Below are 24,501 nucleotides of genomic sequence, written 5' to 3' on the forward strand. Positions count from 1 at the left end.
GCCATTAACGAACATGCTAGGGAAATGTAGGGAATGCAAGCAATTAAGGAAAATTCAAATGCAAGGAAAAATTCAGATGATCCCCACTGCCATTAACGAACATGCTAGGGAAATGTAGGGAATGCAAGCAATTAAGGAAAATTCAAATCATCTCCACTGCTATTAATAAACATGCTCTGAGCAGAGCTTGCACGCCAGCAACCGAGGGCGAGGTATTGCTACTCTGTGGTAAACAGACGCGGCGAGTGGCGGCGGAAGTACGGCCAACTGCGGCCGCTCTATCTGCAGGGGAGGTTTCACGCTGTCTCCTCTGCCCGGAGCCCGACCGAGGAGGGGGGGGGAAAGGAGGGTAAAGGTCGCTCGGAGCGCTCAGGCGGGAGGCAGCCAGGACGGGACGGTCTCGCCGCCGGAGCAGCCATGGCGGAAGAGCCGCGGAAGAAGCCTCCTCAGGCGCCCATCAGCCCCGTCAAGAACTTCTTCGCCGGAGGCTTCGGGGGCGTCTGCTTGGTTTTCGTGGGACACCCGTTAGACACTATCAAGGTGAGGGGGAAAGGGGGCGAGCAGGGACTACAAGCCCCGGCATGCACCGCGCGAGGGGGGGGCTGCAGAAGGACCAGAGCCCGAGAGACCGTTCGGAGGACTGCCAGCCCCGGCAAACGCCGCGCAGAGGGGGAACCCAGAGTAATCGAAGTAGTTGAAATGAAATGAAAAACCTTTAATGGCATAAGTCATGTTACAGTTGTTTCAGAAGGTACATAAAATGTGCAGTCATTAAGATAAAAACATAGGCCAGTAATCGAAGTAGTTTCCCGTAGAGCAGGTTGCACTCTTAGCTTGTCCGTGCAGAACCCATCAGGAATCCCGTTAGCATCTTTAAAAGTCTACGAGATGTCTTTATGACATCCGTTTTCGTGGACTCTGATGTGCGAGAATTTGAAATGTCACGTTACGTATGATTTCAGTTATTTAGTTGTTAATTTGGTTTTTTTGTTTTTTTGTTTTTTATAACATTAAACAAAACAAATACAATAATAAAAAAATAAAAAGAAAATACAAAAGAGTATCAATTATATGCTCTTATTAATACATTCATAGTTACAAAATTATAAGGTTCAAAAAACAAAAAATACCCTTTTGACCCTCCACCCACCTTAAAAAGTGACCCGTCACCAGACTTCCGAAGAAGTGTCTTAAGTTTTAAAAATTTCCATTAACAATATAATAAAAAAATAATAAAACTTGTTTCTATAGCTCACTAACTAAAATAGTAAAATCCATTTTTGCCAGTGTATCCCAATATGTGACGGCCTTTGCCCAAGTTGTTAATTTGTATACTATTTTTCTTTTTGCTTGTGACCTGTTGGTCTTTGAGCAGTTAACGAGAATGAGAAAAAGCGGATGCCGCAGATGCATCTGTTCGTGTTTTAAGGAGGCTACCAGTCGGTTCTTACGAATGAAAGGTGATTTTTTTTTTTTAAGTTTCTGTTCCCGGGGAGATGCTAAAAAAAACCCTACCGCCCCCAGGATGCATCGCATGGAGAAGGAGGTGAAACCAGCCTCTGGGTGTTAGTGCTGTTGACATGCTGGGTTTGAAGAAATCACACCTTCCCGATGTCAGCTTCCCACATAACTTTGTATATAAATATCTTACATGCGAAGGCTCATCTCATGCATCAGATAAAGTGGACCCTTAGAGATGGCCATACAGGCCATCTAGTCCAACCCCTTAGTCTGCGATAGTTTACAGTAGGCAAAAAATTAGCCTAAATAAACTATTCCAATGCATCCAACGAAGCTTGCTCTAACTCAGAAAAATTTGGCCTGTAACTATTATTATTATTATTTTAGTACCACTGGGCTTCTGTTTTATTTTTTGCTGCAACATACTTAACAGGGCTACCCCTCACTGACCAAGGTTCCTTGTTCCTCAAAGCACAGAAGTGCAAAGTCCTGCGTAAGTGTTATTAGTATTATATGGTGCATTGTAGGATGTACTTTTGCCAGTGTAGCGCTTAACTGGCATGAGGTGGCTGCAAACAGCATTTCCCAAAGTTCCCATAATAGAGCTGGAACATTGGTGGAGCAATGCCAGAGTTGTAACACATGCTGGAAGAGCTTTATGGGCTGTGCCCTTTTGCTGAACAGTCATGTGAATTCTTGTTCTTGCAGCTTTCACGATACTTATTGCAAGCTGTAAGAAAGCTGGACAAGGAAGAAAGCTGATAGGAAGAAAGTAGATTCCTTTTAATTGTGGTGTTGGAGGAGAGTGTTACAGATACCGTGGACTGCCAAAAAACCAAATCAGTGGGTTATAGATCAAATCAAGCCTGATCTGACCCTAGAAGCTAAAATGACTAAACTTAGTTTTTGGTCACATTATGAAAAGACAAGAGTCAGTGGAAAAGACAGTCATGCTAGGAAAAGTTGAGGACAGCAGGAAAAGAGGAAGACCCAACAAGAAATGGATTGACTCAATAAAGGAAGCCAGGGCCCTCAGTTTGCAAGATCTGAGCAAGGCTGTCAAAGATAGGACGTTTTGGAGGACACTGATTCAGAGGCGACTTGACGGCACTTAACACACACACACACAAGAGCAACAAAAAAAAAGCTACATTCAACAACTGACCAATAAAACACCAGAATTAATAACTCTGTGCCTATTAAATTCTCAGTAACCTTCTTCCTCCAACACCATTACTATCTCTCCCCCCCCCCCAAATGCCTTTCTGGAAGTTACTGGAGTTTGGACTAATTAGTGAACCCCTGTGGGGAGGGCATTCCATCTGTATGACACACCAGGCGAAATGATTAGGTGGGTACTCATGATTGATTTGGATGAATGATGGGATTCTAAGGGCAGAAAGCCGTTTCTGTTGATTTTTACAGTTAAAGCCTTCGTGCATTTTGTTTGGGATTTTGTTGCAGTTTGCTTTCATTAGTGTAGCTCATATTTTATTCCCACTGGATTAAAAAAAACCCTTCTGACTAGAAATTAGGTTGTTTCCCTTCCACAACAACCCATTTAAAGATCTTTTGTGGCTTAGCAGAGTATTGCTGACTTGACCTACAGGGTTACCGCATTATGTATTCCCAGAGATGTTTTAAGAGTTTGAAAATGTTATTAAAAAATACTGTTTGCACTTTCTATGTATTCCCACCGATGTATTAAGAGTTTGAAACTGTTATAAAAATACTGTTAACACTTTGTTTGGCCCCTTTAGCTGTGAAGACGTCTTCCAACCATTTTTTAGCCGTGGCATCCAAAAACCCTTTCAAAGTGATGTTTTTTATAACATTTTCAAACTCTTAATACATCGCTGGGAATACATAATGCAATAGCCCAGGCTAGCCTGATAACATCAGATCTTGGAAGCTAAGCAGGGTCGGCCCTTTTTAGCATTTGGACGGGAGACGACCAAGGAATACCAGGGTCATGACGCAGAGGCAGGCAGTGGCAAACCATCTCTGATCATCACTTATCTTGAAAACCCTACAGGGTCGCCATAAGTCAGCTGTGACTTTGCGGCACTTTCCACCACCATCAGATATTGCAGAGCATTGTATTTCAGGCTCTTTAACCAGATAGTCCATTTGTGCAGATAAGGCATCTGGTTAAATTGCTTTGGGCAGCAGAGCTTGTTTTCCCCCTTTGTTCTCCAAACGATTGAGGGAGAACAGGACTATCTGTTGTGATGCAATTCACCTCAGGAACATTGATTGAGGGTGTATGTGGGGCGCAAGTCTCAGGAATGATAATTACACATTAGCATGTATTCTACACAAGAGAAGAATTTAGTATTGGGCACAACATTAGTATTGTAAGAATTTTAAAATTTATTTATAGTCTGCTTTTTTGCTGAGACTTGCGGCAGATTATACAGTGTAAAGCAAGTGGGGTTGGGGTCACGGGATGTGCGGGGAGGTAGTTGTTAATTTCCTGCATTGTGCAGCGGGTTGGACAAGATGACCCTGGTGGTCCCTTCCAACTCTATGATTCTGTGATTGATTCTAAGTACAGTCAACAGGATGGGACAGCCAATGAGCAATACAATAACAGATATCTGAAAACAAAGAGAATTCTCGAACAGAGCTGAAACAAAGCATGAGCTTTAAACGTGATACGTTAAATGGTGTAGAAAATACATAGTCTGGAGCATACTAACCGCGCATTCTTGAGCCACACCGGCAGCCAGGACAAAAGACCTTTGGAGGCCGGCGAAGGCCTGCGCCGGCGCAAGGGCCCACAGCACCGGAGTCTAGGTGGTGTATGCTGGCGTTTGTGGCCCCAGATTTAGCATTTCGTTCAATTATAAATGTAGGCAACAAACCACAGCAGTATTAGCAGTACCTGTGACTTTGTCACTAATAGAAATCACAGATATTTTCATATTGCATTACAGTTGTTGCAGGTATCTCAAAATATCGTTTACGCTCATCACTACCTCAAAATTATTGTAGTTATTAGACCCACCACTAGATTGTACGTGATCACAGTCTTTCTGTCTACGTACGCTCATGTGACATAGCTGGCCAACTATTGGGCAACTCTTCTCAATATGTTTGGTTTACTTTATAATCCTATGTATTTTATTTTATGCATTTTAAAACATTATTCTGAGAAGGGGTCCATAGGCTTCACTGGTCTGCCAAAGGGGTCCAGGGCACAAAAATCGTTAAGAACCCCTGGCCTAGAATGTCACTTAACAAGGAGGAGGAGGAGGTTTTTCTATGCTGACTTTCTCTGCCACTTAAGGAAGAATCAAACTGGCTTACAATCACCTTCCCTTCCTCTCCCCACCACAGACACCCTATGGGGTAGATGGGGCTGAGAGAGCTCTACGACTGCTGCGACTAGCCCAAGGTCACCCAGCTGGCTTCATGTGTAGGAGTGGGGAATCAGATCCAGTTCACCAGATTAGCATCTGCCGCTCATGTGGAGGAATGGGGAGTCAAACCCGATTCTCCAGATTAGAGTCCGCCGTTCCAAATCACCACATGAACACATGAAGCTACCTTATATTGAATCAGACCCTTGGTCCGTCAAAATCAGTATCGTCTACTCAGACCGGCAGCAGCTCTCCAGGGTCTCAGGCAGAGGTCTTACATCACCTACCTGCCTAGTCCCTTTAACAGGAGATGCCGGGGATTGAACCTGGGACCTTCTGTATGCCAAGCAGATGCTTTACCACTGAGCCACGGCCCCTCCCCACTCTTAACCACTATACCACGCTGGCTGTCTTGGTTCAGAACTACATGGAACTACACTGAATTGGTTGGCAGAGAGTCCCATCTCCCTGCCTCTTAGCAATGCTGACCAATTTATAATGTCCTTATGATCTGCACAAAAGCCCTGTAATCCTGTTTTCCAAAAAGTTTCTGCTTTCTAATAAATCTTTTGCCTTTGGGTGATTAGAAGTGCCTGCTGTCTAGGAGACAAAAGAAAACACTGGATTTATCTTTGCCCTTATATGATGGTTTCTCTTGGCCCTTATATGATTGTGCCCGTTAATCATTAGATTTCAAGATCATAGCATTCTGTTTCCAAAAGACAGACATCAAAAGGCATTTGGATGTCTTGCCTGTTGTACTTTGACTTGGTCAATAATGGTGTTTAGAAGGATAAGACCAGGGCGGGGTGGGGCGAACTGGGAATTGACTGCCCTTTGTGCCACAGTGGCCATAGTTTGGTAGATTTGAGTTGGAAGAGATACTGCCCGCAGATGTGGTGCAGCCTTGAATGAAAGAGGGAGGCTTTGAGTCATTGAGCCTGCATTGTGCAGTGGTTAAAAGCCGTGGTTTGGAGTGGTGGAGTCTGATCTGGTGAACTGGGTTGGAATCCCCACTCCTCCACATGAAGCCAGCTGATCTTGGGCCAGTTACGCTCTCTCAGCCCCACCTACCTCACAGGGTGTCTGTTGTGGGGAAGGGAAGGTGATTGTAAGCCGGTTTGAGTCTCCCTTAAGTGGTAGAGATAGTCAGCATATAAAAACCAACTCTTCTTCATTTTGTCTCTCTTCTTCAGCCTTCCCTGAATGTCATCCATAAGTATTACCACTAGGCATCCCTTTCCCCCCACTCCAGGTGCTGCCATTAGGCAACACTATTCTCCAACTAAGGAGTAGGATAGGAGAAGAATAGTAAGGGGGGTAGGAAGAGTGGAAGCAAATGGGGCAATCAGAGCTGTGGCCTGTCTTGTCCTGAAGCCAACATCATAATAAATCAGGCACAAATCTTTTATATATTTCTTTAGAATATTGTTGCGTCATCTCTCCAGATAACCTGTCCAAGGCGGCTGACAAAAAAAACCTTAATAACAACATTAAGAGTTATTTATTAAGTCACTGGGCAGCTGACAGATTTCAGGCGAAAAAGCACGCAATAGTTTTTTTTTTTTTTTAAATCAACTGCTTAATAAAAAGGAGATTTGAAAATGGATTTTTATTCCTTGCACCTTCCCCTCAATTTGTTTTGCAGGTCAGACTACAGACTCAGCCAAAACCTTTGCCAGGACAGTCTCTGGTCTACAATGGGACTTTTGACTGCTTCAAAAAGACGCTTGTTAAAGAGGTATTACTGTGTCAATTGTATGAATCGTGTTAGTCTGTCAGAAATGATATTTCTTCATCTAACTTACTGGAGCAAAACTGAGTAGGAATGACCCCTCCCATGATACACCAATATTCTTGGCTTATCAATTCAGTTGGCTCAAGTCCAAATATTTAAAACTGGAGTTCTTGTTTGAAAGGGGGTCTGATGATAGGAAAAACCACTGTCCGGTTCTTAGGCAAACACCATTTTGAAGATCTGACATCTTATATTTTGTGTTTAAAGGAGAGTGGGTCTCTTGAATCCTGGTGGTTTCCAGAACATTTTTGCAAAGACTAAAACAATAGCTGTAGGCATGTTCAGATCATTTTTTGTTGTTACAAGAACGAACCTGGGGGATCTTGGGGTAGTCTCCTTCACTTGTGGCTTGAGAAACTACCCACTGCAAACCATAATTTGTCACTTTGTCTGAAGCACCAGCTGTGGTTTGTTCTGTTACATCTGTACCAGATTCCAAGCCATGGTTTAATTCTAGTTTGGAATGCTGGTATGGAGAGAAGACAACAAACCATCACTTGTGGTTCAGCTATATCAACAATGAATTGTCAGAAGCATAGAAATTATTGATTTACTGATGGCATGTAGACAGGGGAGGAAGTGTATGAGCCTGAAGATCCCACAGGCTTGTTCACATAATGACAAACCATGGTTTGTTTGTTACGTCTGAACTTTTGGCGTTGCGGCCTGCACCTTCCTGTTTCTCAATAGTGACAGGATGTTGCTGATCTTTTAACAATGGGTAAGAGAATAGGAGCAGGCCACAGGCTTGTAGGTCCTCTTCCTTTTTCTGGAGCAAATTCTCCCTTCTTTTCCTTTGTTAGACTTAAATATGGTTCAGTACTGTATCTGCTCTGACTAACCATGGATACCACTAACCAGGTTGACTTTTTACCAGGTTTTATGTGCCTGTTTTAAATCTGGGTAACAAATACTGGTTAAGATGGGGAATCTGTAAAGATTGCCCTGATCTGGATGGCCCAGGCTAGCCCAATCTCGTCAGATCTCGGAAGCTAAGCAGGGTTGGCTCTGGTTAGTATTTTGATGAGAGACCATCAAGGAATGCAAAGGCAGGCAATGACAAACCACCTCTGAACATATCTTGCCTTGAAAACCCTATGGCCGTGTTGGCGAACCTATGGCACGGGTGCCACTTCCGGCACGCGTAGCCCTTTCTGCCGGCACGCACGGTTCCTCCAAGCCGCTGGCCTTTCCGTCTCTGCCCCGCCCCGGATGGGGGAGGCTGTAGCCCAGGGGTGGGGAACCTCCGACATCATTGGCGGTGGCCCCCGGACTCTCCCACAGAAGCTGCCGCCATTGCCGCCGCTGGAGCGTGCGCGGCCGGCCAGGCGGGTGGGAGAGCGGGGAACAGAAGCCGAGCGCTCACACTCGGCATGGCCAGCGGCTTCTCCGGCGCCCTCTGGGCCTGTGCGGGCGGAGGGGCATGGCTGGTCGGTGGGTGCGAAGGAGGCGCCCTCTGCCCCACCCTGCTCGCCTCTCACAAGCCTGCCACTGCGCCCCACCGAGTGGCAAATCCAAGGCAAAACCTCCCATGCATAAATGGCCTCTTTTTCTGTCTCCCTCTGTCCTTTTCTTTCTCTCCCTTGCTCCATTTCTTTCTCCCTTTCTCTCTCTTTTTCTTTCTTTCTCTCCCTCCCTTCCTTCCCTTTCCCCCTCCCTTCCCTTCTTTCCTTCCTTCCTTCCTTCCTTCCTTCTTTCCCTCCAGCGGCTTCTCCGGCACCCTCTGGGTCTGTGCGGGCGGAGGGGCGTGCAGTCCTATTCCACCTTTGAAGTGCCCACAAGCTATCCTCCAAACACCTTTCCATTTGTCTTGATATGTAGAGAGAAAACACTAAGGAACTAGTTGCCAATCTCCAGGTACTAGCTGGAGATCTGCTATTACAGGTGATCTCCAACCAATAGAGATCAGTTCCCCTGGAAAAAATTGCCACTTTGGCAATTGGACTCTATGGCACTGAAGTCCTTCCCCAAACCCCGCCCTCCTCAAGCGCCACCCCAAAACCTCCCACTCATGGTGAAGAGGAACTTGGCAACCCTAGCCTCTCCCTCTGGGCCCCCTCTGGGGGTGGCATTCAGGTTAAATTGCCGCATTGGCACTCGGCGATAAATAAGTGGGTTTTTGGTTGCAGTTTGGGCACTCGGTCTCTAAAAGGTTCGCCATCACTGCCCTATGGGATCGCCACAAGTTGACAGCAACTTGAGGGCACTTTACACACACAAAAATACCATTCTTAAGGTTAAGATTGGAAAAAAGGGGAAATTGTATCCGAGAGGGGAAGTGGGTATCTCTTGCAAGCCTGCAGCATGCTTCTGACATCTTAATCACGGTTAAGAAACAACAGTTTTACATCTTCATGGTGATACACTGAAAGGGGAGTGTTAATGGTTTCTGTCCCATCAAAGCTCTCTTTAACAAAAGATCACAGTGGTCCTTAGTTAAAAAAACAACAACTGAAAAACTATTTGTGACAATTGTGGTCCAGTGGCTAGCATTTTAGCCTTGGGCCTGGTGTGCTTTTCTTCAAATTGTGGGGTGGATCCAGTAATTTGCTCCTGCTCGGATCTTCCCTGGTTTCCCCTTTCCCCAGCAGTGCAGACCTAAGGAAGTTGAGACCTGGGGTTGTGAGATCCGTGTGGAGTAATAGCCGTGTGGGTCAGTGGGACGCTGTGAGGGCGGGGATGGGAGTGCGGCTGCTCCTTTTTTCCATCAGTGGAGCGCACAGAAGAGGCCAGAAGAGCAATTTTGCCCCCCTTCCCCGTCTTCACTGCAGTCCAGTAATTCCTCGGGGGGGGGGGATCTAATTGCTTCTCATTTCAAAAAATTCCAATTATTGGACCCTTGTAACTTATTACATTATAATATCCAGCTGGATAGTAGGAAAAACATTTTTACAGTAAGAGTTGTTCGACAGTGGAATCAGCTACCTAGGGAGGTGGTGAGCTCCCCCTCACTGGCAGTCTTTAAGCAGAGGCTGGGCAAACACTTGTCAGGGATGCTCTAGGCTGATCCTGCATGGAGCAGGGTGTTGGACTAGATAGCCTGTATGGTCCCTGCCAACTCTATGATTCTATGATCAGCAAGACAACTTGGAGGCATCTTGCCATGCAGTATGGAGGGTAAGTCTTTGGGCTCCCTGTGGGAGACCATCAGCATTTTCTGTAGTTGGCACACGTACACAAGCCCACAGCTGTCCTGCCCCTCTCTCTCCCTTCTCTTGCTCTCTGGGCTGTACGTTTTTGTGAAGAGTACAGCTACAGATGAAGCAGTCCCAAGTCTTATCTGCCTGCACCAATCTGACTGGCTTCAGGACTACCCTGTATGGTGTCCCTCTCTGATACCTACGATGATTAACATTATACTCTTCCCCCCACCCCACCCCCGTGTGAAGCAATGCAGGAAATCCAGTAATCTGCTCCCTTGCTGTGTCTTCCAGGGTGTCCGAGGCTTGTACAAGGGGATGGCAGCTCCTATTGTTGGGGTGACCCCTATGTTTGCCGTGTGTTTCTTTGGATTTGGCTTGGGCAAAAAACTCCAGCAGAGGACCCCTGATGACGTTCTAACGTGAGTGGTGTAGAGCATTCGAGGAAAGCGTTCTGGAGGCTTCCAGGCTACTGCGATGCAAAACACACACACACACACACACACACACACACACACACAACAACAACAATAAATTACCCGGTTTGGCACCGCAGCCTAGAGACGAGTTCTCTTTTCCCTTGCCATAAATATAACTTTTTAAAGAAAAAAACCCCAAAATGAATAAATCTGGCGAGTTTTTAGGTTCCTGGAAGCGTGGGACTGATTGCACTGGCTAAAAAGAGACACTGTGTGGGTTGTTGTTGCACAGTTCTCTTCCCAGACACGGCTGTGTCTGTTTAGGAAGGAGCACGTTTCAGGAGAGTAAGGTGTGGGTGTTACATAGTAATAGGCTCATAATGCTTTCTCTTAACAGCAAGCCTGAACACATAAATAACATTCATTGTGCCAAGCCCCAGCTGTTCCGTAGAACCTATTCTCAAACCGTGTACATGACTTATGCTTCCCGTTGGGGAGAGAGCCATGGCTCAGCAGTACAGCATCTGCTTGTCATGCTGAAGGTCCCAGGTTCAGTCCCTGCCATCTGCAGCTAAAAGGGCTGGGCAGTGGGTGATTTGAAAAGCCTCTGCCCGAGACCCTGGAAAGCCACTGCCAGTCTGAGTAGAGAATACTGAGCTCGATGAACCAGTGGTCTGATTCAGTATAAGGCCACTTCATATGTAAATATGCAATAAATCCATCTCAACCATCCCACCTGTGGGATCCATCTCAACCATCCCACAATTACCTGAGATGTCTAGAACAGTTGGATTATTAGACTATTGCCTAAGCCTGTGGTTCTGCTCGTTCTTATCTTGGGTAAGGCTTCTTGAAGAAAGGGGGAATATGTTGCAGAGTTAAGATGCATTGCATCAGGCTGCCGGGCAAAGCATATTTACTTGGAAGGAGGCTTGTTGCAATGAATGGGACTGAAATGAAGAGTTGGTTTTTATATGCCAACTTTCTCTACCACTTAAGGAAGAATCAAACTGGCTTACAATCACTTTCCCTTCCCCACAACAGACACCCTGTGAGGTAGGTGGGGCTGAGAAAGTGTGACTAGCCCAAGGTCACCCAGCTGGCTTCATGTGTTGGGAAACAAACCCAGTTCACCAGATTAGTGTCCGCCGCTCATGTGGAGGAGTGGGGAATCAAACTCGCTTCACCAGATTAGAGTCTGCCACTCATGTGGAATCAAGGAATCAAACCCGGTTCTCCAGATTAGAGTCCACCACTCCAAACCACTGCTCTTAACCACTACACCACGTTGGCTCACACTGAGAGGAAACTTGGGCCAAAATATAAATTGAAATGCTGTTTACAAAGGCAGGGCTGTGTTGAAGGGGGAGATATATGGCAGGTATCAGTGGCTGAGGTGTGGATCATAGGTCGTCCTACTGGAATATATTTTTTACATTTTTAAAAATTTATTTTTACTTCATTTATACCCCACTTTTCTCCCCAGTGGGGAACCAAGGTGGTTTATATCATTCTTCTCTCTTCCATTTAATCCTCACAGCAATTCTTTGAGGTAGGTTAGGCTGAAAATCTGACTGGCCCAAGGTCACCCAGCAAGCTTCCCTGGCATAGCAGGGGTTCATACCTGGGTCTCTCAGATCCTGAGGTGACCACCAGACCAGGCTGGTTCCTTAAATGTTGTGAAGTTGTGAAACTGTAAAGGCCATGGGGAAGGGCAGTGGTCTGCTAGCACCGCTTTCTGGATCCTGCTTTCTGGGAAGGGACGGAACCACCACCCACAGTGCCTGTCAATCCTGCTCCTACCATTTGGTCTGGAAGGGATGATATAGTTAGTAGTATCAAAAACCGTAGAATTAAGTACCCAAAGGTCAAGAAAAAAATCAACATTCAAGGCCAAAAGTTACACAATATGAAGGTTATGTCAATACAAAATATGTATATTTTTATTACAGACTAAAATCAATAACCTATATAAGGCCTCGCAATAGCTTGCCAAACTAACATACTCATGTAAACCCTTATCACAAATGGACATAACAATCACAAAATTAAACTTTGACCAAACGAGTTTTGGCCAAATGGCCTTCTTCAGTGGTTCAAAACAATCACATTTCCAGACTAAAAATGTACATAACTTTCTAAAACTCTTTATGACTGTAAGTTTGCTGTGTTTGCAGGATAACAATAAATATAAAACTGAGACTTCCTCATCCGTTTTAGGCTTCCAAACAAATGGGAAACTGATCCCCATGTGTATTTCCCTCTTAAACGAGATGTTGACAATTTTATTTATGGCTAAAATATAACATCTAATAGTCAAAAAGTAGTCTCAAAGTCTGGAGTAGTTATAAAGTATTAAAACATAGAGACATCTAGAGAATTAACAGGGATGTTCTCCCTTTGTCTGTTTCTCCACGCCAGTCGTCCGCAGTGCAAGTCATTTGCAGCCAAAGCTGCGTTGGCATCTACACTAGCATGAGCTGGGGGCCTACGAGGAATTGCAAAGGGGGGCGGGATTTGGTAATGCCCTGCTCCCAAAGATCTCCCCTCTACGATTCTGTGAACTCCAAAGGACTTCCCTCCCTTCCACTCCGTTTCCCCCCCCCCTTTATTTTCCCTCATGTTCCTGTAACGGATTCAGTTCTCACCGTACAGGCCAATGTGGTGTAGTGGTTAGAAGCGGCAGACTCTAATCTGGAGAGCCAGGTTTGATTCTCCATTCCTCCACATGAAGCCAGCTGGGTGACCTTGGACCAGTCTCAGTTCTCTCAGAACTCTCTCAGCCCCACCTAACAAGGTGCCTGTTGTGGGGAGAGGAAGGGGAGGTGATTGTAAGCCGGTTTGAGACTCCTTAAAGGAAGAGAAAATCAGGGTATAAAAGCCAATTCTTCTTCTTTTGCTTAAGCCACAAAGCCATTTTTCTTCAACATACCTTTGAAATTCTCTTTATAAAGGATCTCTATATTTTGAGACTCGGTATTGTGTACAGGAAGTCCCTTTATGTACCTTTCATCTTATAATGTATACATTAAGGCCTGTATATATTAACACTTTTGTTGGTCTTGTAATAATTGTCGGCGATTTCCAATAATGCACGGGTCCCCAACGTGATGCCCGTGGACCCCATGGCGCCCACTAACACATTTCTTGGTGCCTGTCAAGTGTTTTTAGAAAGTAGGTGGGGTGAGGCTGTCCAGCAAGGCTTCTGATTGACCACTAGGGTACGGATTGGCTGTGCAGATTTTTTAAAACTGTACTTTGGCATCAGCTGCCACCACAGCCCAAAGATCTTCAATGTGTGACTGAAGGAAAGCTGCAGCAGCCATTTTGTAGCTGGTTCTGCCTCCTGCGGCAGCCATTTTATGGCTGCACCTACCACACTATGTCAGAATTCTAAAGATGCCCACAGGCTCAAAAAGGTTGGGGACCCCTGCCATAGTGCATTTTCATTAGGGGGTTAATAACTTAGTATTTTTTAAAAAAAATCTGTTAAAAAGAGTACATATGTGTGGGTGTATGCATGTTACATGCGTATCTGCTCCTGTCTACCGGCTCAGTTGTTAGATTTTCAGAAGCATTGCATATACTTTTGTGTTTTGTATTTTGGGCTTCTTAAATTTTACTCTTTTGCATGCACAAGAAACAGATTATTGCATACTTCCTGCTCGGGTCTAGCCAATGTTTCTGTCTCCTTCCATTATTACAAACCTTTCTCTCTAGTCACAATAGTGCCACCTCATAAGGAAAGAGGAGATCGAGGTGGTGATGGGGATGCTGATTGGTGTTCTTATGTACCTTCCTTCCTCAGCTATCAATTGATGCGTCTTCATAAATTGCTGCCCAATGTTTGAATGTTTTTTTTCAAGAGTCTTTCTGCTGCTGTATGTTACTATATCATTGACTACAGCCCATTTTTCAGCCCATTTATCCTGTATGCCGTTTTTTTTGTTCAGCCCCAGGGATACTCTTCGATATGCTACAACGCTGAGATGTTTAATTCTATACCCAAACCAGATATTGGCACAGAAACACAGAATCCTCCATCCTTTCTGCCTCTCTGCCATGACTCCACTCTTGCTGGAAAAAATTACAAATATTGTAAAAACATCCACATTAAGCATGTACATTGTTTATTCTGGATGTAAAATTGTTTGTTCTGGATGTTCTGGAGCCAGCGTGGCGTAGTGGTTAAGAGGGTGGTTTGGAGCTGTGGACTCTAATCTGGAGAACTGGGTTTGATTCCTCACTCCTCCACATGAGTGGCGGAGGCTACTCTGGTGAATTGGATTTGTTTCCCCACTCCTACCCATGAAGCCAGCTGGGTGACTTTGGGCTAGTCACAGCTCTCTTAGAGCTCTCTCAGCCCAACCTACCTCATAGGGTGTCTGTTGTGGGGAGGGGAAGGGAAGGTGATTGTAAGCGGGTTTGTTCTCCCTTAAGTGGCAGAGAAAGTCAGCAGATAAAAACCAACTCTTCTTCTCTGCCATGACTCCACTCTTGCTGGAAAAAATTACAAATATTGCGAAAACATCCACATTGAGCATGTACATTGTTAATTCTGCATGTAAAATCCTTTACTGGAAGAGTGTCCTCATTTGACTGCGAGTTTCAGTTAGTAACATTGGAGGATGCAGATAACATATATGCCCCACCTTACACTTGCTAGATTCCTGCCCATTTTGACCAGTTTTGGCAAGATGATGCAGGCTGACTAAGGTAGTATAACGGAAAACGTCTGCCTTTGGCTGAAGGCACCTCTTTCCCCTTTGAAGTTGTCATGGTGCTTCTGAATACTGTCATTGGATTCCTTAGACCCAAATAATGGAACAAGTATATAGGTGGCTATGGAGCAGGGGCGTCAAACTTATTTGTCATGAGGGCCGGATATGACATAAATGCCACTTGGCCGGGCCATGTGTACCATAACATTCAATGCCAGGAACCGGAGATACACAGGCAAAGCCAATTAATGATATTTTTTACTTAATTTTTTTACTTAAAATACAAACATGCTTAAAACAATAACACTCTTACAGTATTTTCTTTTATTTAACAGTCTTTGATAACTGACATCTCGGGAGCAGGGGGAATGGCTGCCCCAGCTGGCAGTGAGCTCGCCAGCCCAGAGCTGGTTGGGGGGGGGGGGTTGGCTGCCTCGGCTGGCTCACGGACCAGATAAGAGCTCTCAAGGGGCCGGATTCAGCACCCGGGCCTTATGTTTGATACCCCTGCTATAGAGCTGCAGCAGCTTCTAAAGGAAACAGATGGGTAAAAATATAGATAATTTGGCTTCAGTCCCACTTTTGGACTTGAAACTACCTTGATTGCCCTGGCGGGTGATTTCAGGGAGAAGAGGTCCATCAGCAGTTCCTAGCCATGGTGACCAAGGGAATCTCCACATCCAGAGAAAGTAAACCTTTGAATGTCAGTGCTAGGAGGCATCCAGGGCAACTGGTTGGTTGCTGTATGAATAGGGTTGCCAGGTCCCTCTTTGCCACCGGTGGGAGGTTTTTGGGGGTGGAGTCTGAGGAGGGCGGGGTTTGGGGAGGGACTTCAATGCCATAGAGTCCAACTGCCAAAGCGGCCATTTTCTCCAGGTGAACTGATCTCTATCGACTGGAGTTCAGTTCTAATAGCAGGAGATCTCCAGCTAATACCTGGAGGTTGGCAACCGTATGTATGAAACAGGATGCTACACTAGATGGACCACTGTTCTCATCCAGCAGGGCTGTTCTTATCTACTTATGAATGTTTGGTGAAATGTGAATTTTATTCCATGCTTGAGATCTACAGCTATTATCTGTTTGTAATTCTTGTTTATCCTTTTAAAAATCCTTACTCGGTTGTATTGTACTGGTTGTGTTGTTTTTAACAGAGGGTGTTCTTTTTTTTTTTTGGAAGCATGTGGAGAAATCTAAATTGGGGAGAGAAAAAAATCAAATGGAATTATTTAATTGCTTAGTTGAATAGCTGAATTTTGTACTGAACTTAGGCTTTCTTGGCACATAATTGGAATAATTTACACTGAGTATGAAGAGCCCTAATTATTATTATTATTATTATTATTATTATTATTTTAAGTAGCGGGTTGGTATTTTTAGTTCTTTGGGGATGGAATGGAAGAACTGGGGGGAAAAAGAGTATAAATGCCGCAGCCCTAAACTGCTGTCAATTTACAGTGCAATCCTAAAAACACTTTCTAGGGAGAAAGCCCCAATGAATAGACTTGAGTAGGATTCTGACTAGACCTGATTTGGATGGCACTGTTAGTAAGGTAATCTGGGAAGTTTTTTTAATGGAGACTTCTCTGTTTCTTGAGCCGTGTGCAGGAAAAGGCGTATCCAATTATTCATGTCATTTCATGTCTCTGCGTAGGTATCCCCAGTTGTTTGCAGCAGGCATGTTATCTGGGGTGTTTACCACTGCAATTATGGCTCCAGGAGAGAGGATCAAGTGCCTTCTACAGGTAAGAGACCCATAAGGAAGCCATTTATCCATCCTTTCTTCTGGAAAGAAGAAGAGTTTTTTTTTATATGCCGACTTTCTCTACCACTTAAGGGAGAATCAGACCGGCTTACAAACACCTTCCCTTCCCCTCCCCATTACAGACACCCTGTGAGATAGGTGGGGCTGAGAGAGCTCTTAAGAGAGCTGTGACTAGCTCAAGGTCACCCAGCTGGGTTTGTTTGTAGGAGTGGGGAAACCAACCCGGTTCACCAGATTAGCATCCGCCGCTCATGTGGGGAATCAAACCCGGTTATCCAGATTAGAGTCCATATGGTCAAAACTTATTTGACCATTTCACCCTAATGGAAATTCACATCCTTCATCTTGTGACCGAAATTCACTGAGTGTCCTCCTCCTTACGTTTCAGTCAGTGGTCATCATAGCATCACTTGAACGGCTGTTCTGTTGACCCAGTTCTCCAAATATTTTGAGTGTCCACTTTGAGAAACATATTTGGCAAATGTCTATGTATCCCATTTTCCACCATCAGTGTTTTTGAATGATGGCTGGAATTGGCTATTGAAGAGAGCAGAAAGAAGAGACAGAAACTTAACTCGCCAACCAGAAGCTGGCTCGTCCTGCTGTAGATTGAAGACCACCTACCGAAGAGCCAAGGCTAACCCAGTAACATATTCTGTGGTGAAATTAGGACAGTATTCTCCAAACTGGGCTGAAGAACTTTGACACACAGTACCTTTGTGAATGCTGTGTGTGATCAGCCCTTTCTTGAAACTGTGTGGACTGCCTCTCTGATCAATCTGGGGAACTTGCTTGGGGAAAGGGAAGATAAAACACACATAAGGGAGACAGGAGAGGGGATGATGCACAAAAACAGAGAAAAGACCAAGATAAAATGCTCCTTTGTTTGTATGAAGGCAGCCAATCGTTGGTCCTGCCTACACAATGCCCCACCTACTTTCCTAAAGCATAGGGCAGGTACTTGGGCACATGCCTGCAGGTGCCACCTTGGGGAACCCTGGGTTAGACATATCAGAAGTTTACCAATAGAACTGAAGGGGCAGGAAAGGAAGGGCAGAGTTACTGGTGATTTGTTGATTTCCTTTCCACCATTGGGGTCAGTTTATCGTTGTCTGACTTCCTGGGGCTCGGGACTCATAGGCTGCTTCTGAAGCGGTGGTCTGAATTTACGGAATTATCCCTCACCAGGTAAGATTCATAAATACTTTGCGTTGTTTTAAGAACACTCAGGTGATAGTTATGAGAAACTGTTTCTTTCAGATCCAGGCGGCCTCGGGCGAAACCAAATACGGGGGGCCTTTGGACTGTGCCAAACAATTGTATCGTGAGGCTGGAATTCGAGGTGTATACAAAGGAACGGTGCTCACTCTCATGAGGGGTAAGTGCTGGGAAAACGTTCTGCAAGCACCGGTATAGTACACTGAGGCCGGATAGCCCCTTTCATGTTACAGACACAGACGATAATTCTCTTTTGGGGTTGCTTTTTCCCCTGCTGTCTACCCCCTGCCCCTGTTTGAGCCAAAGAGCTGAACCTCCTTGGCTCTAACTGCCGGATCCACTGCTATCTTTTTTTTAAAAACTTTTAAAAATTTCATACTGACATAAACATACGAACATAAACATATATCTGAATAAACACAAACGATGCATACCCAATACATCACATGCACAAACAACACAATACATATGCAAGATCTAAAATATACTAAAATAAACTTTAACTGTGCGGACATATAAAATTTTTGTTTTCCTCTCTCTATCTTCTCTAAATACTGTCATAGCTTTATAACATTAAATCTATTGCTTTATAACATTGAATCTACGGCTTTTTAATCAATCTTTCTCATGATATAGATACTTTAAACGTGCATGGTAAAGCTGTGTGTGTATAAAGTGCCGTCAAGTCGCAGCCGACTTATGGCGACCCCTTTTTGGGGTTTTCATGGCAAGAGACTAACAGAGGTGGTTTGCCAGTGCCTTCCTCTGCACAGCAACCCTGGTATTCCTTGGTGGTCTCCCATCCAAATACTAACCAGGGCCGACCCTGCTTAGCTTCTGAGATCGGATGAGATCAGGCTAGCCTGGGCCATCCAGGTCAGGGTATGCTAAAGCTAACTGTTATTAAATCATTCTAATTGCTTGTATATATATTTGAATATATTCACTAGATTCTATTATATATTGTCCCGTTACAGACTTATAACTAAACATTATCATTTCCAGTTTTACATAGTTTGCATAGTATAACTTCCAATTTTTGTGAAATTCTTCGTTGGATCTTTTGATCCAGTGCAATCTTTTGTGTCCCTTTCGGAATTCTTCTATGGCAAGCTGGCAGAACTTGCCTTCCCGTGGCAGAATTGTGCAATGGCCCCTGCTCGGGCCTCTGTTTTCTCTGAGTCTGCCTCTGTTTCCTTGACCGTCTAGATGTTCCAGCCAGCGGGATGTACTTCATGACCTATGAATGGCTGAAAAACATTCTGACACCTCAAGGGCAGAGGTAAGTAGAACGCTGAGCTTTCCCACAAACACATCCCAAAAATTTTTTTTAGAGGTGCGGCTGAGGGTTAAATTACTGTTTAGTCTTGATAATTTCTCTGTAGTGTTAATAATACTCAGCATGTATATAGTGCATGAGAGGGAGGGCAGAAAGGGACGAGTCAGTGCTTGGCTCTTGTGGCCCTCTCTTACATGCCCAGGGTAATGCTGATTACCACTTTGGGGTCAGGAAGGAATTTTCCTCCAGGCCAGATTGGCCAGGGATCTTTGAGGTTTTTTGCCTTCCTCTGGGCATAGAGCAGGGGTCACTGGGGGAGTGGGGGGGGGAGAGAGAGAGACTTGTGAATTTCCTGTGTTGTGCAGGGGGTTGGTTGGACTAGATGACCCTTGAGATCCCTCCCAGTGCTGTTTCTGTGATCAAAGTACTTGGCATGAATATCACACCCATTCAGCTGTCCCTCCATTGGTTGCTGATCAGTTACTGCAGGGGTGTCGAACTCAATAGTTACGAGGGCTGGATATAACATAAATGACACTTGGCTGGACCGGGCCATGCCTCGCTAGCCCAGATCGAGAGTGGGGTGGTGGTGGTGGCTGCATCGGCTGGCTCACGGGCCGGATAAGAGTTCTCAAGGGGCCGGATCTGACCTGCGGGCCTTATGTTCGACACCCCTGAATTACTGGGCTCAGTGTCTGAGTCCTGTTACACTGTTTTATTGGTTGCCTCATGCTGATCAAATTGATTTTTATCTTTTGTAACCTTCCGTGAATCTCAGCAAGAAAGGTGAGACATAAGTAAAGTAAAAAATATAAAAATAAAAGAAACAGTTGGAACTGTAATACTGCAGTTTCTTGTCACATCTTCATTAGCTTCCTGATGGGGTCAGTGTGAACACTGCCTATTGGCTGTACTTTAAACCATATTTTCATTGGCCATTGATCTGATGGTTAAACGTTAGTGCCCCTTCAACTGGGATATCTGCAAGGGAACATTGTTCCATTGTGCCAGTAAGCCTCACTATGAAACAAAATTGGCAAATGGCAAATTTAAGAAGCTATTCAAAGTTTTTAGTTGTTTTTTCCTTGACAGGATTGATTTCAGCCTATCCTGATGCTTTTGTCACAAATTGGCAAACATTGATTTCAGATTTGTTTCCTTGAGAAATAAACCCTCCTGTCGTAGCACATAGCTTCTATCCCACCTTTTAAGCCATCTGTATGTTGAGCAAACTGTACACTTCAGCACCTGGATTCTGAGAAACTCAGCTTAAAGTTTATTTTTTTCTAAACTTGATGGTTGCAATTTGAAAATCTGCAGGGCAATGTCTCCTGGAAGGCCTAAGAAAGAAATTAGTAGGGGTTTTTGCATGGATCTTTCACTGGGCTTCTGGTATGTCAATTCCCCGTGTCTCTTCTTTCCTCCTCCCCATCTCCATTCCCTTCTCCCGCCTCCTTTTCTTGCTCATTTCATTTCCCAGGTCTTTGTTGGGGGGGGGGGAATCCTTATGAAGGGGGGAAATCCCAGCATTGTGATTTAATATTAATGTTACAGTTGTATGTAGTCATGCGTGGTTTAATGCTGTTTACGGATGAGATGGTACAGATTAGATATCTGTAGCATTTTAGTGCCTTTTTATTGCTTGTCCAGTTTTGATCTTCATAAATTAAGAGTGTTCTCTCTCTCTCTCGCTCTCGCTCTCGCTCTCTCTCTCTCTCTCTCGCTCTCTCTCTCTCTCTCTCTGTGTGTGTGTGTGTGTGTGTGTGTCTCAATGCTTTTTGCAGTGTCAGTGACCTCAGTGTGCCTAGGATTCTCGTTGCTGGTGGCATGGCAGGGATCTTCAACTGGGCTGTTGGGATCCCACCAGATGTGTTGAAATCCCGCTTCCAGACGGGTGAGTCAGTTGTTATTCCAGTAACGACATCTTCGGGCAGGAGTAGTCCTGAAGATGGGCTTTTGTTTTTTTGGCATGTTTATTTTTAACTGACCCCTTCCTCCAAGGTGCTCAGGATGGTTGTTCTCCCTTCTCCATTTTAATGCATTAATCAAAGCTGGATGTGATTAGGCCTTACGTATCTGTAGCCAAAACTTTCAGGGGGTGTGCAGCTGCAGCCAGAACAAGCTGACACCCTCTTCCTTGGCTGCTAGCAAGCGCGAGCACTGTGACTGTAGACAATTCAGGGGATCAGTGCTGAAGTGGGGTACCATTACCGTTTTGCAGTCTTATATAAGAACATAAGAAAAGCCCCTGCTGGATTAGACCAAGGCCCATCAAGTCCAGCAGTCTGTTCACACAGTGGCCAACCAGGTGCCTCTAGGAAGCCCACAAGCAAGACAACTGCTGCAGCATCGTCCTGACTGTGTTCCTCAGCACCTAATATATTTGGCATGCTCCTCTGATCCTGGAGAGAATAGGTATGCATCATGACTAGTATCCATCTTAACTAGTAGCCACGCATACCCCTCTTAAAGCCTTCCAATTAAACTACCTGGAGAGGCATCTGCATATTGTTTGCAATTTTTTTTCTTAAATAAAAAAAGCAGTGCTGCAATGGTGTTTAATTAGTTGTTTAGTAGAGTAGCAGCTGGTACTTAAACGAAGGGTCTCCCTCTTTTTCTGCTGCCCTCAACTTTTCCTAGCATGACTGTCTTTTCCAGTGACTCTTGACTTCTCATGACGTGACCAAAATACGATAGCCTCAGTTTAGTCATTTTAGCTTCTGGGGTCAGTTCAGGCTTGATTTGATCTATAACCCACTGATTTGGTTTTTTTTTTGGCAGTCCACGGAATCCGTAACACTCTCCTCCAACACCACATTTCAAAGGAATCTATTTTCTTCCTATCAGCTTTCTTCACTGTCCAGCTTTCACACCCATACATCATGATCATGCATCATGACTAGTATCCATTTTTACTAACAGCCCTCTCCTCCATGAACATGTCCACTCCCCTCTTAAAGCCTTCCAAGTTGGCAGCCATCACCACATCCTGGGGCAGGGAGTTCCACAATTTAACTATGCATTGTGTGAAGATCTCTTTCTCAGTCACTTTCTGTTCTTCTCTTATCCATCTAATGTACACCTGCAAGCACTCTGGGCAGGGACCAAGTTTCTTGTATCATGGTCTGTGTTGGGTTTAGTGTATTGATGGCATGGCAGAAATGTGTAGAGTTACCACCCTCAGTAACAGCTGTCATAAGTAGCATAAGAGCACTATAGTGAGGAGCAGGAAAGACCGTGATTGTTGGGGGAGGAGTGGGAGGCTGTCTCCCACTGGGGAGGAGCTGTGGCTCAGTGGAAGAACCTCTGCTTTGTGTGCCGAAGGTCCCAGATTCAATCCCTGGCATCTCCAGTTAAAAAGGACCAGGAAATAGGTGATAGATCTCTCCCCGAGTCCCTGGAGTGCCGCTGCCAGTCTGAGTAGACAATATTGACCTTGATGGACCAAGGGTCTGCTTCAGTATGAGACGGCTTCACCATGTGCCTTCCCTGTCCAGGTCCTCTCAACGGCTGAGGCTCATTAGATGCCGAAGGCGTAATTTACAGATCTTTGTCTTGCTCAACAGCTCCACCAGGGAAGTACCCCAATGGCTTCCGAGACGTCCTGAGGGAGCTTATCCGAGAAGAGGGGGTGATGTCGCTGTATAAGGGGTTCACAGCTGTGATGATCAGGGCCTTCCCTGCCAACGCCGTAAGCAAACCGCGACTTTTAGTTGGATTCCGGGAGCTTGATTATTGGAACAGGGGTGGGTGGGGGGAGCTTTATGACATTATTAATTCATTCTGCAAAGCAAAGTCTATTCATCACTAGCCTCGTCACACCAATTGATGCAGTCCAGTCTTGTGTACCACACAGGAACGAGAAAAGGCAGGCGCTCGGGCCGTGTGCGAAAGAGCAAGGGTTACCAGCCAGTCTTTTAATTCTCCCCCCATCCCCAAGCATGAGAGTACAAACGCAGAGCTCTTCCATCTCTGCAGCTACCCCGAGGCAAATATTGATGGAAGCGTAAGTCTTACACCGCTCAACAATCTGACCCGTGGCACTTCCTGATGCCCCGGAGAAGGAGAGGCAATCGGCTGTTTCCGTTTTATGACTTAACTGCAACAACGAGCTGACCTTCTAGGTTTTGAAGGGAGCACTTTTTGGACAGGACATAAATGACAGTACAGACCGAGAAGAAGAAAAGCTTTGTTTCTATGGCTTGGGATCTGTTGTATCATAAAATTGGATCCCAGCCCACAGGAGACATGCGAGGAAATTTCCACCTTGGTGATGCCATTTTTTTTTTTTTTTTTACAAGCATCAACTGGTGTAGTGGTTAAGAGCGGCGGACTCTAATCTGGTAAACCGGGTTGGTTTCCCCACTCCTACATATGAACCCAGCTGGGTGACCTTGGGCTACTCACAGTTCTCTTAGAGCTCTCTCAGCCTCACCTACCTCACAAGGTGTCTGTTGTGGGGATGGGGAGGGACGGCGATCGTAAGCCGGTTTGAGTCTCCTTAAAAAAGGTAGAGAAAATCGGCATATAAAAACCAACTCTTCTTCTTCTTAAGCCTGTCTAGCCAGTCCCCAACTGAGTTCTGGACCTCTAGGTCATGTCCCCCAGGTCGTGTCTTATATGACCAACTAGACCATGTCCTCTTGCAGACTAAGTTCATCAGAGCTGTCATTGTTCTCCCCTTAAATATTAGTGAGGCTAAGTGAAGAAGACAAGAACGCTGAGCTGCAGTGGGAATTGTTTCGTCCTGCACTAACTTTAGAGTCATTTCTATCTGTTACGTTTTTATCTCACCCACCCCTTCCTTCAAGGAGCTCAGGGTAGCATTTGTGGCTCTCCCCTGCTCCATTGTCACCCTTACAACAGCCCTGTGAGGTAGGTAAGGCCAAAAGAGAGAGACCAGCCCAAGGTCACCCAGTGAGCTTTGTGACTGAGGCGGGGGTGGGCTGGAACCCAGACCTCCCCAGTCAACACTAACCTCATCTGAACCTTTCTTGATTTTCCTCCAGGCCTGTTTCCTTGGCTTTGAAGTTTCCATGAAGTTTCTAAACTGGCTTGTGCCTGGTCTGTAAGGACCAGGAGAGGTGTGTTCCAGAGGGAACTCAACGACCAAGAGCAAGAAAGCATCTACCTTGGAGGAGTAGGACAGAATGACGAAACGAGAGAAGCTCTAGAAGCGGCTAGTTTTCTAATACTCTTTATTGCCTTACACCCTCTGGGTGGAGCCGTATTGCCATTTGGACTCTTGAACCAAAACCCTTCCCATCCAGGGTTCAAAAGAAGCTCGAGACACTCAAACCTGCCTTCTGAACCCAAAGCTATACCACAGCGGGTA

At 45.2% G+C, this 24,501-nt stretch overlaps 1 protein-coding gene across 1 annotated transcript; it reads left to right on the forward strand.

The window, feature by feature from the left end:
- The first annotated feature begins 323 nt into the window (after nucleotides 1-323).
- On the forward strand, nucleotides 324-24,277 carry SLC25A20 (solute carrier family 25 member 20). Its single transcript, XM_056862013.1, has 9 exons — nucleotides 324-540; nucleotides 6,475-6,567; nucleotides 10,059-10,186; nucleotides 16,559-16,649; nucleotides 17,930-18,047; nucleotides 19,097-19,169; nucleotides 20,951-21,060; nucleotides 22,733-22,857; nucleotides 24,176-24,277. Exons 1-9 carry the CDS (start codon nucleotides 418-420, stop codon nucleotides 24,236-24,238), a joined length of 924 nt encoding a protein of 307 aa, XP_056717991.1. The 5' UTR covers nucleotides 324-417; the 3' UTR covers nucleotides 24,239-24,277.
- Nucleotides 24,278-24,501: the final 224 nt, after the last annotated feature.

Source organism: Euleptes europaea, chromosome 1 (assembly GCF_029931775.1).
Source record: "Euleptes europaea isolate rEulEur1 chromosome 1, rEulEur1.hap1, whole genome shotgun sequence".
NCBI lineage: Eukaryota > Metazoa > Chordata > Lepidosauria > Squamata > Sphaerodactylidae > Euleptes > Euleptes europaea.

Excerpts from the sequence above, each read along its gene's own strand:
- SLC25A20 (XM_056862013.1), top strand. The coding sequence starts at position 418 with ATGGCGGAAGAGCCGCGGAAGAAGCCTCCTCAGGCGCCCATCAGCCCC. Across the intron at positions 541-6,474 it reads ACCCGTTAGACACTATCAAG|GTCAGACTACAGACTCAGCC; the intron begins GTGAGGGGGAAA and ends TTTGTTTTGCAG. Across the intron at positions 6,568-10,058 it reads AAAAGACGCTTGTTAAAGAG|GGTGTCCGAGGCTTGTACAA; the intron begins GTATTACTGTGT and ends TGTGTCTTCCAG.